The 15,424-nt window shown below is 40.6% G+C and overlaps 1 protein-coding gene across 1 annotated transcript in view; it reads left to right on the top strand.

The window, feature by feature from the left end:
- The first annotated feature begins 4,410 nt into the window (after window positions 1-4,410).
- The window catches only part of RTN3 (reticulon 3), a 47,938-nt gene continuing 36,924 nt past the window's right edge, over window positions 4,411-15,424 (top strand). Inside the window, exon 1 of the mRNA XM_006911180.3 lies at window positions 4,411-4,715. Within this exon, the coding sequence (XP_006911242.1) occupies window positions 4,571-4,715 (145 nt within the window). The 5' untranslated portion in view covers window positions 4,411-4,570. The remainder of the gene's footprint in view (window positions 4,716-15,424) is intronic.

Raw genomic sequence — 15,424 nt, 5'->3', positions numbered from 1 at the left:
TTCTTTATCTCCAGCTATATCAAATATTTATTGAATGGATGAATGAAAGTGTATGTTAGACCTAACACTGCTCACTCACTTTCTTATTCCTTTAATTATTAAGTGCCTACTGTTGCTTTTGAACAAAATACCTTGTTCTATTTTAAAGGCTACCAACAGAGACCCATTGAAATCCATCCTGTCAGGAAATGACCAGCAAATACTTACATCTGTCTCAATATAACATTATCAAGGTCAATGTTAGCACATCAGCCTTGCCCATACCTTGTAGAAGTTCTGGACATTTGGAACAACACAGAACAAGTTATAGGTAGACTTTAGGATTAGTCACAATTCAAAAAGCAACCCCTGCAAACAAGAAACATGTTTTGTTGTTATTGCTATTTCTCAGCCATCCCAGGTGATCAAAACAGTGGACATTCAAAATGCTAAATGTTGATAATAATGATTACAGCCTGCCTTCAGGCATCTCACTCTGAATTGAATCATGGGGTATGACCAGAGGCTGAGCTTCTCTTGTGGTTTTTTAGAAGTAGGTGACATGTAGACATGTTTGAACGGGTAAGGCCACTGGCTTTGGGGTCATACCTAGCTTTGAATTCTCGCTCAGATGCTCAAGGTAGCTGTGCAGCCTTGGGTGAGTTACTTAACCTCTTTGATGTCAAATGATTTGAATACTCAGAGTTGTAGGTTAAATGAGATGTAAGCGTTTGGCAATTATGAGTGATACACAGGGCTCAAAAGTTGGTAATCATATTCATTCTGGAAAAGCAAAACAAAGTCATAAATACTCAAGATACTCAAGTATTTTTATGAAGCACAAAAATCGCAAAATTATTTTCTGCAGTGACATCCGCCGTGACTCAGGTTCCAAAGCTTTCAAAAAGAGGGCATTTGTTATGTGCCAGGAACAGGACTAGGCAGTAATGCTGAAACAACGCATAGGACACATTCTGGTCCTCCAGAGACTCACAGTCTTGTGGGTAAATAGCCAAGTAAAGAACCAGTCACTGTGACTATGCTGGGACACAGTTCAGCCTTCTCTCCTACCACCTATTTGCAGCATCCATGTTTAAGCAACAGTCTGGCCACTTGGAAGGGACAGACTGGACTACTGGCATCCCTGGGTGTCATTTAAATATTTGTAACTTACTTTGTTCATGTATTAAATGAAGTAATGATTTGGCGTCCTAATTTATAAAAAGAAGATAGGCAACCCCTACTCACTGGGTGTTATAAAACTAAGAATCAGGCCCTCAACACGGTAACACATAGTAACAGTAAAAGCTCAAGACCTGTTTCATTCTTGTTATTTCAGCCAACAGCACAGCTAACGCTTCAGAAGGACATTAGGAAAGATCACTAGAATTTATTGTTAAGGAAAGGCAGCTAGGTACCTAACTGTATAGCATGCTATCATTTGTATTAAAAAGGGTAAATGAGGATATAGATTCACTATATTCACCTTTGTATTTGCCACAAAAAGCTCCTAACAGTAGTTGCCTATGTGAATGTAGAGGGGGAGACTGGTAGGCAGAAAGGGGTTAGTGATAGAAGAAAACTTTGATATGTTGTATATACTTTTGAAAAAACATGTATATATGAACATATATATGATGTGAATATATTCAAAAAATGTTTAATTAAATCACATAATTTTTTTTTTTCTAAAAGTGAAGAAAAAGATGGGGTAATGAGATGGCTTAGAAGCTAAGGTGGGAAATTAGCTGTGTGTAAATGCTAGTGCTCAAAGGATGGGGCCGAGGAAGAACAGGCCCCGCTCAGGGCCTCAGCAGTAAAAATTGCTCCGTAGAACTGAAAAATGGCTATGCTCCAGTAAAAATCCCATGGGGGCCCTACTCTGCCTGAAAACTTTCATTGAGTCCCCATTAGCCTTAAGATGAAGCCCAATTCTTTAGTTCTATGTTACTGCATCTCCACACTCTGACTCCAACACATCTCCCCTATTTCATCTCTTTCTTATCCCAATTCATCTCTAGCCAACCTGGGGTAACCACACCCAACATACACAGTCACACTTTCGAAACTGCAGCCACCACAGATGACCTAGGTATTAACACTGAGGCAGTGTGGGGGGAATGGGCGGGAGGGGATCAAATCTAGACCACTTCTGCTCAAGGAGCCAGCAATGACATGTATCATGGGCTGGGCTGGGAGGAAGGGGTGCTGTTTTGTGATTGGTCTGCCTAGAATAAGGTCTTACTGTATAACTTGCACAGAAGCAGCCCCTGCGTTTGCTTCACACCATTCTCCCCTGCTCTCAATGGCCTCCTTACCACTCCCAACCCTTATCTGCCTTGGGGCTTCTTCATAAAACCTCCCCAAGCCACTATAACTCCACAGTGATTCGCTCCCCTCTTAAATTCATAGAATTCACTTGCCATCTAATTATAGCATTATAATTTTGTGTTATTTGGGGTTGTTTTTGGTTGCTATTTAATTTGTATTTTTCAATTTTATGTGAGTATGGTCTAAGCTCCAACTAGCTTGTAAGCTCATTGAGGACAGGATAAACATATTTTTTGGATTCCTCCAGATTTCCCAGGATAGTGTCAAACACACAACAGGTGATTAGTAAATATTTCTGAAACAAATCATACATGTAAATAACATCCCAAGCACGTGTCAGTGTCAGGGAGGTTTACTAACACAGCAAGAGAGAACAGGAAGGAAAAACAGCTTTAGGGACTGGACCCAGCACAAAAGTCTCTTATGTAAAAAATCTGAAGGATCTGAAGAGACCAAGACCACATTAGCGTCTTGACTTTTAATTTCTTTTCTTCTAGAGATCATGGAAATGGGATGCCTTTCCAGCAAGGGGCGCCAGATTCTAGCATTTTCTGTCAAGGTTAGGGACCAGCATCATTCATTTCCTTATCCAGCACCTACTAACAGATTTTTTTAAATTTATGCACTCATCAGAATGGGTAAATAAATGGCTTGGCTATCCAATTGGTTTGTATCTCCCTTTGTCATCTAAAGGACATATTGCTGCATTGTCAACTGATATAAGTGCCAGAGTAAGGTATCTGCTACAGTTATTATGGGAAATATTCTTCTGTGTCCTTTTTCAGAGTGTTGCAATAGCCAGTTTGAGTGTGTGTGTGTGTGTGTGTGTGTGTGTGTGTGTGTGTGTGTGTTTCCCACTGTCTGGGCTTTACCTGACCTTAAAAACTGTCAAGGGCAGATGTAGTGCACTGTTCTAGAAGATTTCCACTGGTCAGATCGCTTTTCCTTTCTGTGGCTGCCTGGCTGAGTACCTCACCCTTCATGAGGCAGCATCTTTACAGGATCTGCTGATTCTGCCAATTGCCCTTCAGGTCATCGATTGCTGCTTTAGCAACAATAAGGCCCATAGCCTTGAGTTTTATTATTTCCAGTCTGTTTCTCTGTTTAAAATTATTATGCATATTACAAATATTTTGACCAAATGTAGGGGGAAGGCTTTAAATTTTGTAAACTAACCGAGGAGAAGGCAAAAAATGAACAAGATCTAGTATAAGATAGATATCTGGTTTCAAATACATTTCCTGCTAAGGACCCCGTTTAGGCTATGAATAAAAATCATGTGTATTTTGTGCCATATTCTCCAGTTTTAGTGCTTCATTTTACCATCCCACCAAACACAGCCAGGACATTATCTCCCCGCTCTTAAATTTTCTCAGGATTTTTTCCTTCAAAATATGCCTTCTCTACCTGATAGCCTATTCGCAGGAAAGGACGACCTTAGGACCCCAGGCGGACCCCTCTTTGGGAACAGTAATGAGATAAGAAAGAATACGAAGTAGGTCGTGCGGCTGCACTGCAATGTGATTGGAATGAGTAATAGTTTCTCATTCTGTAGAGCATATTTCTCCACCTACCCAACGGGAGACTGTGCCATCTCTGCCTCATGGTTATGAGATATTGCGACACATCCAGAAAAATTCGTAAAGCTGAGTGGGCCTACTTCACACAGTGGTTTTCATTTTTCATTTGGAGTCACAGGTGGGAACACATCAGACGAAAGACAAAGGCTCTGGAATTGATGGGAAAGATAGTCCCCCACCTAATTAAAGCAAAAAGAAATGTCTCTCGTTAAAACACGTAATTTGCCGACCCTAAGACATTCACATAAAGAAGAAACACGAACCCTCCTGCCCCCCTCCCACTTGGGCCGCAGTGATGGACGGAGCTTATTGCTTGGTCACGCCCCTTGCGTCATGTCCCCCCACCCCGAGGGGCGCGGCTCGAAGCCAGCTTTGCCCCTCCTTCCCCGCAGGATCGCGGAGGGACAGTTCCTGCGCCTGCGTCCTGCGTCGCTGGGCGCCTCGACGCTGCCGCCGCCCGCCCCCGCCGCCCGCCGCCCGCCGGGGGCCCTTTGTGCGCCTGCGCGCTCGCGCTCCCGCCCTCTCGCTGCGCTCGGTTGAGTCAGTCTGTCGGAGTCTGTCCGCGGAGCAGGAGGAGCGAAGGGGCTTCGGAGAGTCAGCTGCCGGATTATTTTCTCTCCCCTCCCTCTCTCCCGCCCCACATCTCTCTTCACCCCTCTCCCGCCCTTGCTCGCGCAGCCATGGCGGAGCCGTCGGCGGCCACTCAGTCCCCGTCAGTCTCCTCGTCGTCCTCCGGGGCCGAGCCGTCCGCGCCTGGCGGCGGCGGCGGGAGCCCGGGAGCCTGCCCCGCCCTGGGGGCGAAGAGCTGCGGCTCCTCCTGTGCGGGTGAGGCGCGCCGGGGGACCCCGCCCTCGGGAGGGGACGGAGGGGGCCAGGAGGAAGGCGGATCGCCCTTCCCGCCGGAGGCGGCCGCCCCGGGGGACGAGCGTCTAGAAATGGGCTAAAGGGGAGGGGAGCGTAGGGTCGTGCGGGCGGTGAGGAAATAACGGGGTGTAAGGAAAATAGGTTGGGGGCGGGGAAGTATTCTAGAGAGTGGGCGTTAACGCCAAGACCCGACAGGTGGGGGGAAACACCAGATCCGGGGAGCCGTCCACCGAACCGGGGTGACTGAGCGGAGGATTAGAGAGATTGAGAGGATTGGGCAGGATGGTGGTAGGAGGAACGATTAGTTAGGAGTTTGAGGGCATGGTGGTGAAAGGGTTGCATTGGAGGTTTGCGGACAGGTGTTGACATAATCAGTCTAACAAAAAAAAATTCTTTTTTTGTTGCCCATGGAAGGGACGAGGAAGTTAACTAAACATTACAGCCATTTTTTTATACCGATTTCATCTGCTTTTACTATTTTGTGGCCAGACTCCCTAAATGCCCGATTTTTCTGGGGCTCCGAGGTAGGAGGCGTAATGAGAATAGCTAAGGGAAATTTGGGGAGGGAGCTGCTGATGGTCCAAGATGGATCCGTGGCTGCATGTGCAACACAGCCTTCTCATCCCTGGCGCGGCGTGGGGGTGGAGACATGCAATCAGTCGCTTATATTCTAGAAGATAATAGAGTCAGGCCCAGCCATCAACGTATTTTGATTTCGTGCCTTCTGCGGGCTGTTATTGATTGCAGTATAACAAAAGGGGGTGTTTACCGCAGAAAAGGGGGAGGGGGAGAAGTTCAGACAAAGCAGGGGCTGGTGGAACCCCCTTCCATCTCTCTGAAAGACGAGGAGGGAATCTGCAGGCCGCTTTTAGTTTCCATTGTATACGCGCCTGCCTGCTGGTGGGAGCTGGCTGGCAAGCTCCCTTCAGGCAGAGATCTGCAGTGCAGATGCCTTCTCCAGGGGGAAAAAAAAAAAGCACCATGAGCAGGTGGTGGTTCTTAAAGGAACTCAATCTTCGAAGGGAGGAGGGGGGAAGCTTTTTGTGAAAGCAAAGGCCATAAGCTCGGGAGACTGCAGGTGATTTTGCTGTCTGTTTAGTTACCGTAAAGGATTTTGAGAGATTTTAAATGCTTCGTTGTGTCTTTTGCCAGAATCTTGGCGCGATCATTATAAAGAACATAAAATTTCGGATCTTAACTTTGTAATATATTCTCTACGAGTTTTTCGAACATTGGATTTCCCACGGAAGAGCTTTGGTACCCTGCTGGGTTTTCTGGTGTGGTTATGGTTTCGTAGAACCAGTAGCAGAGGAAGGTTCTGCAGGGTCAGGATTAGCTGTTCAGATAAAGGAATGAGGCAGCAAATTTAGAACCCTTGTTCCCTTTAAACCACCAGCGTTTCTCCTGCAAATTTTTGTGTTCTGGGCAAAGGTCCAGGTGAACATAACTTAGTAAGTTGATGGTTTGGCTTTAATCGCTTGTCATTGTTTACTGTTTAGTCGTTGGCCCTTTTTTGCATATCTTTATTTTTCTTGATTTAAAATTTTGAGTGACCTGAAAAATAAACTACATAGATTCTCCATCTTAAACTCTTATCCATTGAAAATATGTATTGTCTAAAAATCATTAATACAATTTTCTTTGGCCCAGTGTAATATCCTTATTTGTCGGGTCACCACGTGAAGAATTCAGCTTAAGAGACTGTCAGGTATAGTCATCATTTCACTGCAGAAGCTGTTCCTCCCTCTGAATGTTTTCTCCATCTCTTAGAGGAAATGTCTCAGGCTTCTGCACCACAAAAATAAGCTGGACTTTGTTCTTCCGAACTCATTTAAAATGGATACTAAAAAAAAGCTACCTTGATGGTTTAAAAATCTACACTGTTGATGTCAGCCTTCAGCTTCATGTTCTTTCACCAAGCCTCTTGGTTTTGGAGACTTTCAAAAAGTCAGAGAAAAGTGAGCCCTTGGTGTCCTTTAGGAAGCAATTTTATCTTACCTGACCTGTCCAGTAATGAATTTTAGAAACATTAGTTCTACTTAAAGGTAGAGGGTGAGGGATGGCACTCTCTGGTCCAGTGCCTTGGGTGCTACTGCAGCTGGCAGTGTCGTATGCTGGGAGAAGGAGGTCGGGTCAGGATTGGCTTCCCAGATTTCTGCCTTTGAAGGAAACTGAAGATTTCAAGGCAGAAATTTGAGTTGAAGTAAAAGAGTCTTAAATATTTAGTGTTCTTTTCAGGATGAGAATTGCCTTATTAGACCTCAAGTCTAGATAGATACATGTCTATTGTCTGAACTTTGAAAGAGCTTTAATAGTTTTTTGTTTCTAGCCTTCAAAATTCTGTAACTTGCTAGAGACTGTTCTTTATTACTGCTATGAAAATCATGGTGTCAAAATAAAGCTGCATTTCTTGAATCCGTTCATGGAAATTATCTCAAAAGCAAAAACAGCTTGGGTGATTAAAAAATTTTTGCTTTAAATACTTTTTTCCTCACTCTTGAAACTTAATTGTTCTGTGTACTTTTTATGGCATCATTTTGTTCTAACAATTCAATCAAATATGAGTATATAATTTGTATTCTCAGTCTTAACCCTTAAGGAATCTGACCACCACTTCAAAACTGACATCTGTATTATTCATGTCAAATTATCAGTGACAGTGTACTATGTGATAAACACACAGATTTGAGCCCCAAGGACACCTTGATTTTTTAGTCCTAACTCTTATTAATTGTATGACCTAGTGCAAACCCTGAGACTCAGCAGTGTGACCTAGATAAATTTGCCTTGGACCCTTAAATCCTAACTTTTATTGAGTAACAATACCAAATATTTGATACATCTGTCTGCAGCTTACAAATTTTTGCACATAGATTCAGAAAAACAATTGAATTAGAAGTGAGACAACAATCTTCCTCATGATAAAGGAAAATCTTGTAACTTTTTCTTTCTAAAACTGAGTCAGTTTGAGCTTTTGACACCCCATATTGTCTTAAAGCTGCCACCTCTTTCGCTCAGCTGGTCTGTTAAAAGCGGTGGTTTTGGGGGCAGGCAGAGTCAAGATGTTTCAGAGATGACTTGGCATGGCATCAACATACTTAAATATTACCTGCGGCATTCTGACCATAATATGTGTAGTTATGATAAATTATGAAACTCCTATCATGGAAGCAAGGGTACAGGAGACAGCAGGAAGGGTTGTGTCAGTATTGTTTACAGAGGCGTATTGACTAGGATGGTTTTTATTCTCAGGAATAAAAGGTTTCTTGTAATGCCATTTTCTTTTAGAGTCAAATTTACAAGTAATTTAACCACTCTGATCAAACACACCAGTCTATATCTATTTAACATGCATACCTTAACCCAAAATTAAAATCTCTAAGGGACTGTTTTATAAGTTGCTGCTAAGAGCATCAGTGTTTTTATTTTTATTATTTTAGAGATGGTCTGAAAACAAAATTAAACTAATAAAATCGCTTTTATTGTATTTTGTATTGAGGAAATTATATATTTGGCCTGATGTAGGAGTCACCTGCCTTATCTTGTGTGTGTTTTAAGCACTTGTAAATGAAGTTTGGTAGTGAAGGAATTGGTGACATGTCTTTGAAGGGAAAGGGGAAAGTTAAAGTTTCCAGGTTTGTTTGAGCCAAGAGGTTGTTGGTTTTGTAGAAGGCACTTCTCTTTAGACCAGCTAGAATCCTAGACTTTACCATTTTTGTAATTCTGCTCAGAATTAAAAGGCTACAAATAAATGGTTAACTATGCCTATTTGTTGTGTGTACTTAGCTTATAGTTTATGTTCGACTTTGTTGATGATGAATTTATATTTGCCTCCTAAATTATACAGACTGTAAAAAATATAGTAAAACTTTTTAAATAAAGATTACCAAGTTGATACTATGTTTATATAATTCATTCATTCAGAGGTTTCCCAGGAAACTGACTTACTTTTTATTCTGTTCGTTTATAATAGCTATTAATTTTAGAATTATTTTGGATCATTGGGTATGTTATAGATATTTTAGAGAAAGTGCATATGCTAAATAGGTTTAGCCATAATCAGTATTGCTTGAAATTGCATCATTGAAGTCTTTCATTACATATCTGTGACTTACGTAAGACACATTACTCTGTGACATTGCAGTTTCAGAGAGAATCCCTTTAAATATTGTATAGAATTTGCATTTGTATTTTACATTATCTGAGAGGAGATTGTCAGCAGGTAGCCCACACTTGTGGTCTTTTTAAATTTCAGACATGTATTTTTATCTGTTTTCTCCATGTAAATATCCATTGATTTTTTTTCCTCTCTGTAAAGCACATCATCATAACCTAATGAGGAGGGGTGGGGGAAGTGTGGTGACATGCACTTTTTGACATGTTTCTCATTGGCAGCTCGCCCTTGAGGATATATTGAAGGGTAAACTAACACAGAGCTCCTTTTGTCCTGTTACCTGAAAGCATTTCAACAGTGAGCATTGTCTTCATTTTACATAGGAGGTAGAAATATTTAATTTTTATATCTTACATTTGTGTGTTGGTTTGAGCTGTGCCCCTGTATTAACTTAATTCAACAAATGTTTGATCATACACTAAAGGTCTTGTGTGTAAGGTTGGCTTCTTTCACTACTGTCTTTACTTATGGACTCTAGATATTGTCCACTAATGGCTTTACCCCAGAAAAGTGTCCTTTCATAAACACTTCAATGGCACATTTTGGTGTATTGGAAAGAGACTCACTTCCAATTAAGAGACTCAGTGGTTGGCTAGTCTGATGTGTCAGGACTTTTAAATATGTTAAAATAAGTTTAATTATTAGTTTAATTACATCTCACTCTCCCTAAAATATGAGATTTTGGTTTAATCCATCTTCTTATGGGAGATAAGAAGTCAAATAAAACACATACCATCCCTCTAAAAGTTCTATTCAGTAGTAGAAAGACTTTTGTTTTGTTTATCTGTGAGGTAGTCAGGTAGTGCTATAACCCTCATTTTGCAAATAAGAAATTGGCTCAGTGAGATTAAGTGCTATGTCCAGAGATTTGTGGCTGCGAAATTGAGGAAAGGATCAAACCAAGGAATTGAGGGCCAAATTCAATTCCCTCTCAAATATACTGCCTCTCTTTAAAATTTGAAACAACATGTGATAAAAATGGTTCAGTTATCAATTTAAAAGCCTTAATTTCTGTTCCCGTGATTTCTAAGCCAGGTGCCTTTTTCTTCCACGTGTTCTACAGAAACGTCCCTTGTCAAGTTCACTGATTATATTCCACATTGTTAAATCCAGTGGTCGCTTCTCAGCCCTCATTTTAAACACGCTTTCAACAGCTTTTGGTGAAGTTGATCACTCCCTCCTCCTCGAAACACCGGTTTCATTTGTCTCCCATGACAACACACTTTCTTAACCAGCTGCTCCTCCTGCCTCCTCTGTTCTTTTTCTTTTTAATTGAGACATAATTCATATAACATAAAAGGCATCATTTAAAAGTGGTTTTTAATATATATATACAAGGTTGTGCAGCTATCCAGTAATTTCGGAAAATTCCATCAGCCCCAAAAGAAGCCCCGTTAATCACTTTCCGCCTCACAGCTCTTCACGCCCTCACCTTCTTTAGGTCTTTACCTAGCCACCTTATTTAAATTGCACAAGGGAAAAAACAACACCTTATATGTCTCCCTGCCTTTTCTTACCAGTCGTCATAATCTATCTTATCATATTTGAATTACTTATTTTTATTGTCTGTCTTCCACACTAGAATATCAGTTCTATCAGAGTGGAGATTTTTGCTGTTTTATTCACTGTTCTATCCCTAATGGCCTGAACAGAACCTGGCACAAAGCAGGCCCTCAAGATATTTTTGAATAAAAGAGCAGAGACCTTATTTTCGTTTGGCAATTAAAACTAGTCCTTGGCTCATAATAGGTGTTCAATAAATCTTTATGAAATAAACGAACGGATGAAGAAACTCTGTTCCCAGAAAAACATGCAAAGTATTGCATAAACTTTCACAGGGTTCATGAACTACTATGAAATCCGTTCATAAACCTCTGGTTAAGAACATTTGGTTTTCGAAAATCATAAGCTTTGCAAAAATGTATCCCCATAGAAATTGATATATCCATTTAGGTACTGAGAAGAGAGTTTTCATGTAAGCCCATAAAACTATGTAATAAATACATCTTGTGTGTAAGGTTGGCTTCTTTCACTACTGTCTTTACTTATGGACTCTAGATATTGTCCACTAATGGCTTTACCCCAGAAAAGTGTCCTTTCATAAACACTTCAATGGCACATTTTGGTGTATTGGAAAGAGACTCACTTCCAATTAAGAGACTCAGTGGTTGGCTAGTCTGATGTGTCAGGACTTTTAAATATGTTAAAATAAGTTTAATTATTAGTTTAATTACATCTCACTCTCCCTAAAATATGAGATTTTGGTTTAATCCATTTTGAACATTATTTGGAGAAGGGAAAGACATTCCTAAAAGTGAATGTGGTGCTCTTTTACAAGTTGGGTTATTAAAATATTTGCAACCAATTTCTTATTTACACAGTCCATTTTGTTTCTGTTAGACTTTCCCATTTTGTCTCTTTTGCAACAAAAGAGTTGTGCTTGTTCTTTCTCTTAGACTGCATATACCTTTACTCCATGAATGTACGAAGAAAGCTCCCCAACTCGTAACAGTAGAGTGAGCATCTTCATAACGTGCTCCATCTCGACTTCTGCGGGAGGGAGCCACTTACTACTGCATTAGTAGGACTAACACCCAGTCACTACTCAGACCCTGTTTTCGAAATAACATTTAAAAATTCTCTTACAGTTCTGTTTTCACCAAACATTTATGAAGCCTCTATTATGTTCAGGCCTCCATATTCCATGTCTTCTACTCTGTGATTGCCATCATATTCTGCACCTTATGAAAGGTATGAGGACGTGTCAGATGGTCCTTAACTCTGAGGTGCTTCCAGTCAGGTTGGAATTTATTTCCAACAGCCAATAAATTGAATTACTTTAACTAGATATTAGATCTTCTCTAGATTTATTGGTTCCAGAAGACCAAAATATTAATACTAATTGGTATATTTTTATACTAGTTTGTATGTGTTAGCTCTAAATAAGTAAATAAAAATCAGTTTGCCGGTTTATGTAACATGGAAAGTTATTAGTGACTTGCTTCCAACTAGTACTGTATGGAAGAGTGGGGGGCAGGGCCACCATGGAGAAACCTGGCAGACTATCAGCCAGAGGAATCAGGGTGAACATCAGTGATACGTCACACTGATAGCAATACCTGTGACATGATACAAAAGGACGGCCTTTCACCTAGGTAGTGTTTCTCCCTCAGAACCCAGAACCGTGAGGAAAGCATCAGACAAACCCAGATTGAGGGACAGTCTGTAAAATATCTGACCAGTGTTTCTTTAAAGCTGTCAAGATCATCAAAAACATATAAGATGGGAAATTGTCATAGTCCAGAGGAGGCATTTAAAGCTGTCAAGATCATCAAAAACATATAAGATTGTCATAGTCCAGAGGAGGCTAAGGCGACGAGACAACAAAATGTGATATGGAATCCTGGATGGGATCCTGGAACAGAAAAAGGGCATTAGGGAAAAATCAATGAAGTCTGAATGAAGTACGGGATTTATTAATGTATCGATGTTAGTTCATTAGTTGTGACAAGTGTACCACCATACTAGCGTAGCATGTTAACTCTGGGAGAAACTGAGTGCTGGATATAAAACAGCAAACACTCTGTACTATCTTTGGGTCTTTTCTGTAAATCTAAATAAAATAAGGTTTTTTTTTAGCCTTTACCGTCAAACAGAAATTGCTTTGGAAGAGGCAAGGAGGTCCACTTTTACCACTTCTATGTAGCAGTACAATGGAGGTCCTAGCCAGCAAAAAGATAAACAGCATAAAGTGCGTGTGTATGGAGGATCAGTCTACCAATCCCGGAGCTCTGCTGGGGGAGAGGGCACTGATTGGCTCAAGTTTAGTTAGCAGCTTCTACTGAGATGATAGGAGTCGCCACCAAGAATTGCGGGCATGAGAAGGAGTGGAAAGACTGCCTTTTTACGTGTGTGTGTGTGTATGGCCTAGCTATAAAGCGAAAAGGAAAACTGTAAATGATAAAAATCATTTGTTTTAATATTAGAATATTGATATTAGAGAAAAGAAATCTAAAAGATCTGATGGTTTCTAATTTTATTATATTAATTTTAGATAAAATTTCAAACACTTTTCCTTATGTGTTGGAAGATGCTTTAATAATCTGTAGGAACTAACACAACAAAAAGTTTTGGATTTAAATATAGAAGTCATTCTACAAAGTTGTTCCTGAAAGTAACTTGCTTCTGTATCTAAAAATATAGCATATATTCTGGTATTGAAGGATAGTTATCACAAAAGTGAAGTTCATTGAAACTATTTTTACTGGGAGTTGGAAAATTTAAACAATTAGACTTATTTGGTGTATTTTCACCCATCTAAATAAAACTTGAATCTCATGTCCAATCCAAAGCTTCTCTTCCCCTCCCCCGAACAACACAACTAGCCCAGGCTTGACCCAAATTTGAAAACATGCACTAATGTGCCTTTTTGCTATTTTTCCTCCTTGTTTTCCATTTCTCACCTACTCTTTCTCTTTATCATCCGTCTTTCTATCCATGCTTTTAAAAGTTCCATTCACTCCTCAGTCTTCGGTATCTGGCCTCTCCCCACCACTCCAACTATAGAGTCATCAGTGCTGAGTTTCTTGATTACTTAATTTCAGTGACCCATTTCAAAGTCTCAGCCACTCACTGGCCTTTGACTCTGTTAATTAGTCTCTAAAGTTCCCCAGTGACACCATTTCCCCCTATATTGACTCTTTTCAGTCTCCTTTACTAGGTCTTTCTTGCACCTTCTTTACGTATTGGTATGTCTCAAGATCCCATGGTAAAACCTCTCATTCTCCCTGGACACATTCATTCACTCCAGTGGTGTCCCTTCTCACCCAAATGTTAAGTCCCAGAAATTTATGTGTAGCCCTTGCCTCTCTCCTGAGCCAGTCCATTGTGGGAAACAGTTTCCACTAAGATACGCCTTAGATCTATTTTTTTGGTGAAAGTTAATATAAGGAGTCCTTCTACTTTGTACCGTACCCCATCCGTGGCATTTCATTTAGTCCTTCAGTCCTTTGATTTTGATTTCTCTAGTCTCCAGCATCCAAATGATTTTAAGTTCTGTCCATTCTGTCTCACCCTCAGTGCCTTAGTTCAAGCCCTCGTCTTGACAAGATTATGCAGTAGCTTTTCAGTTAAGTCCATGCTCTACACTGCTGCCAGAGTTCTTTCTAAAATACATGCGATGTCATTCCCTCACCAGTGATTCCTCATTTCACATAGGATAAAATCGAAATTTCATTATATGACATTTGAAGCAGTGGTCCCCATCCCCCAGGCCACGGACTCGTACCAGTCCATGGCCTGTTAGGAACCGGGCTGCCCAGCAGAAGGTGAGTGGCGAGCGAGCGAAGCTTCATCTGTATTTGCAGCCACTCCCCAGCGCTAGCATCACCGCCTCAGCTCCACCTCAGATCATCAGGCGTTAGATTATCATAGGAGCCCCGGTCCCTGGTGCTAGAAAGTTTGGGGACCACTGGTTTAGTTAGCAGCGTCTACTGAGATGATAGGAGTCGCCACCAAGAATTGCGGGCATGAGAAGGAGTGGAAAGACTGCCTTTTTACGTGTGTGTGTGTGTATGGCCTAGCTATAAAGCGAAAAGGAAAACTGTAAATGATAAAAATCATTTGTTTTAATATTAGAATATTGATATTAGAGAAAAGAAATCTAAAAGATCTGATGGTTTCTAATTTTATTATATTAATTTTAGATAAAATTTCAAACACTTTTCCTTATGTGTTGGAAGATGCTTTAATAATCTGTAGGAACTAACACAACAAAAAGTTTTGGATTTAAATATAGAAGTCATTCTACAAAGTTGTTCCTGAAAGTAACTTGCTTCTGTATCTAAAAATATAGCATATATTCTGGTATTGAAGGATAGTTATCACAAAAGTGAAGTTCATTGAAACTATTTTTACTGGGAGTTGGAAAATTTAAACAATTAGACTTATTTGGTGTATTTTCACCCATCTAAATAAAACTTGAATCTCATGTCCAATCCAAAGCTTTTCTTCCCCTCCCCCAAACAACACAACTAGCCCAGGCTTGACCCAAATTTGAAAACATGCACTAATGCGCCTTTTTGCTATTTTTCCTCCTTGTTTTCCATTTCTCACCTACTCCTTCTCTTTATCATCCGTCTTTCTATCCATGCTTTTAAAAGTTCCATTCACTCCTCAGTCTTCGGTATCTGGCCTCTCCCCACCACTCCAACTATAGAGTCATCAGTGCTGAGTTTCTTGATTACTTAATTTCAGTGACCCATTTCAAAGTCTCAGCCACTCACTGGCCTTTGACTCTGTTAATCAGTCTCTAAAGTTCCCCAGTGACACCATTTCCCCCTATATTGACTCTTTTCAGTCTCCTTTACTAGGTCTTTCTTGCACCTTCTTTACGTATTGGTATGTCTCAAGATTCCATGGTAAAACCTCTCATTCTCCCTGGACACATTCATTCACTCCAGTGGTGTCCCTTCTCACCCAAATGTTAAGTCCCAGA

Source organism: Pteropus alecto, unplaced genomic scaffold (assembly GCF_000325575.1).
Source record: "Pteropus alecto unplaced genomic scaffold, ASM32557v1 scaffold43, whole genome shotgun sequence".
NCBI classification, from domain to species: domain Eukaryota; kingdom Metazoa; phylum Chordata; class Mammalia; order Chiroptera; family Pteropodidae; genus Pteropus; species Pteropus alecto.
This window is presented reverse-complemented; position numbering and strand designations above follow the sequence as displayed.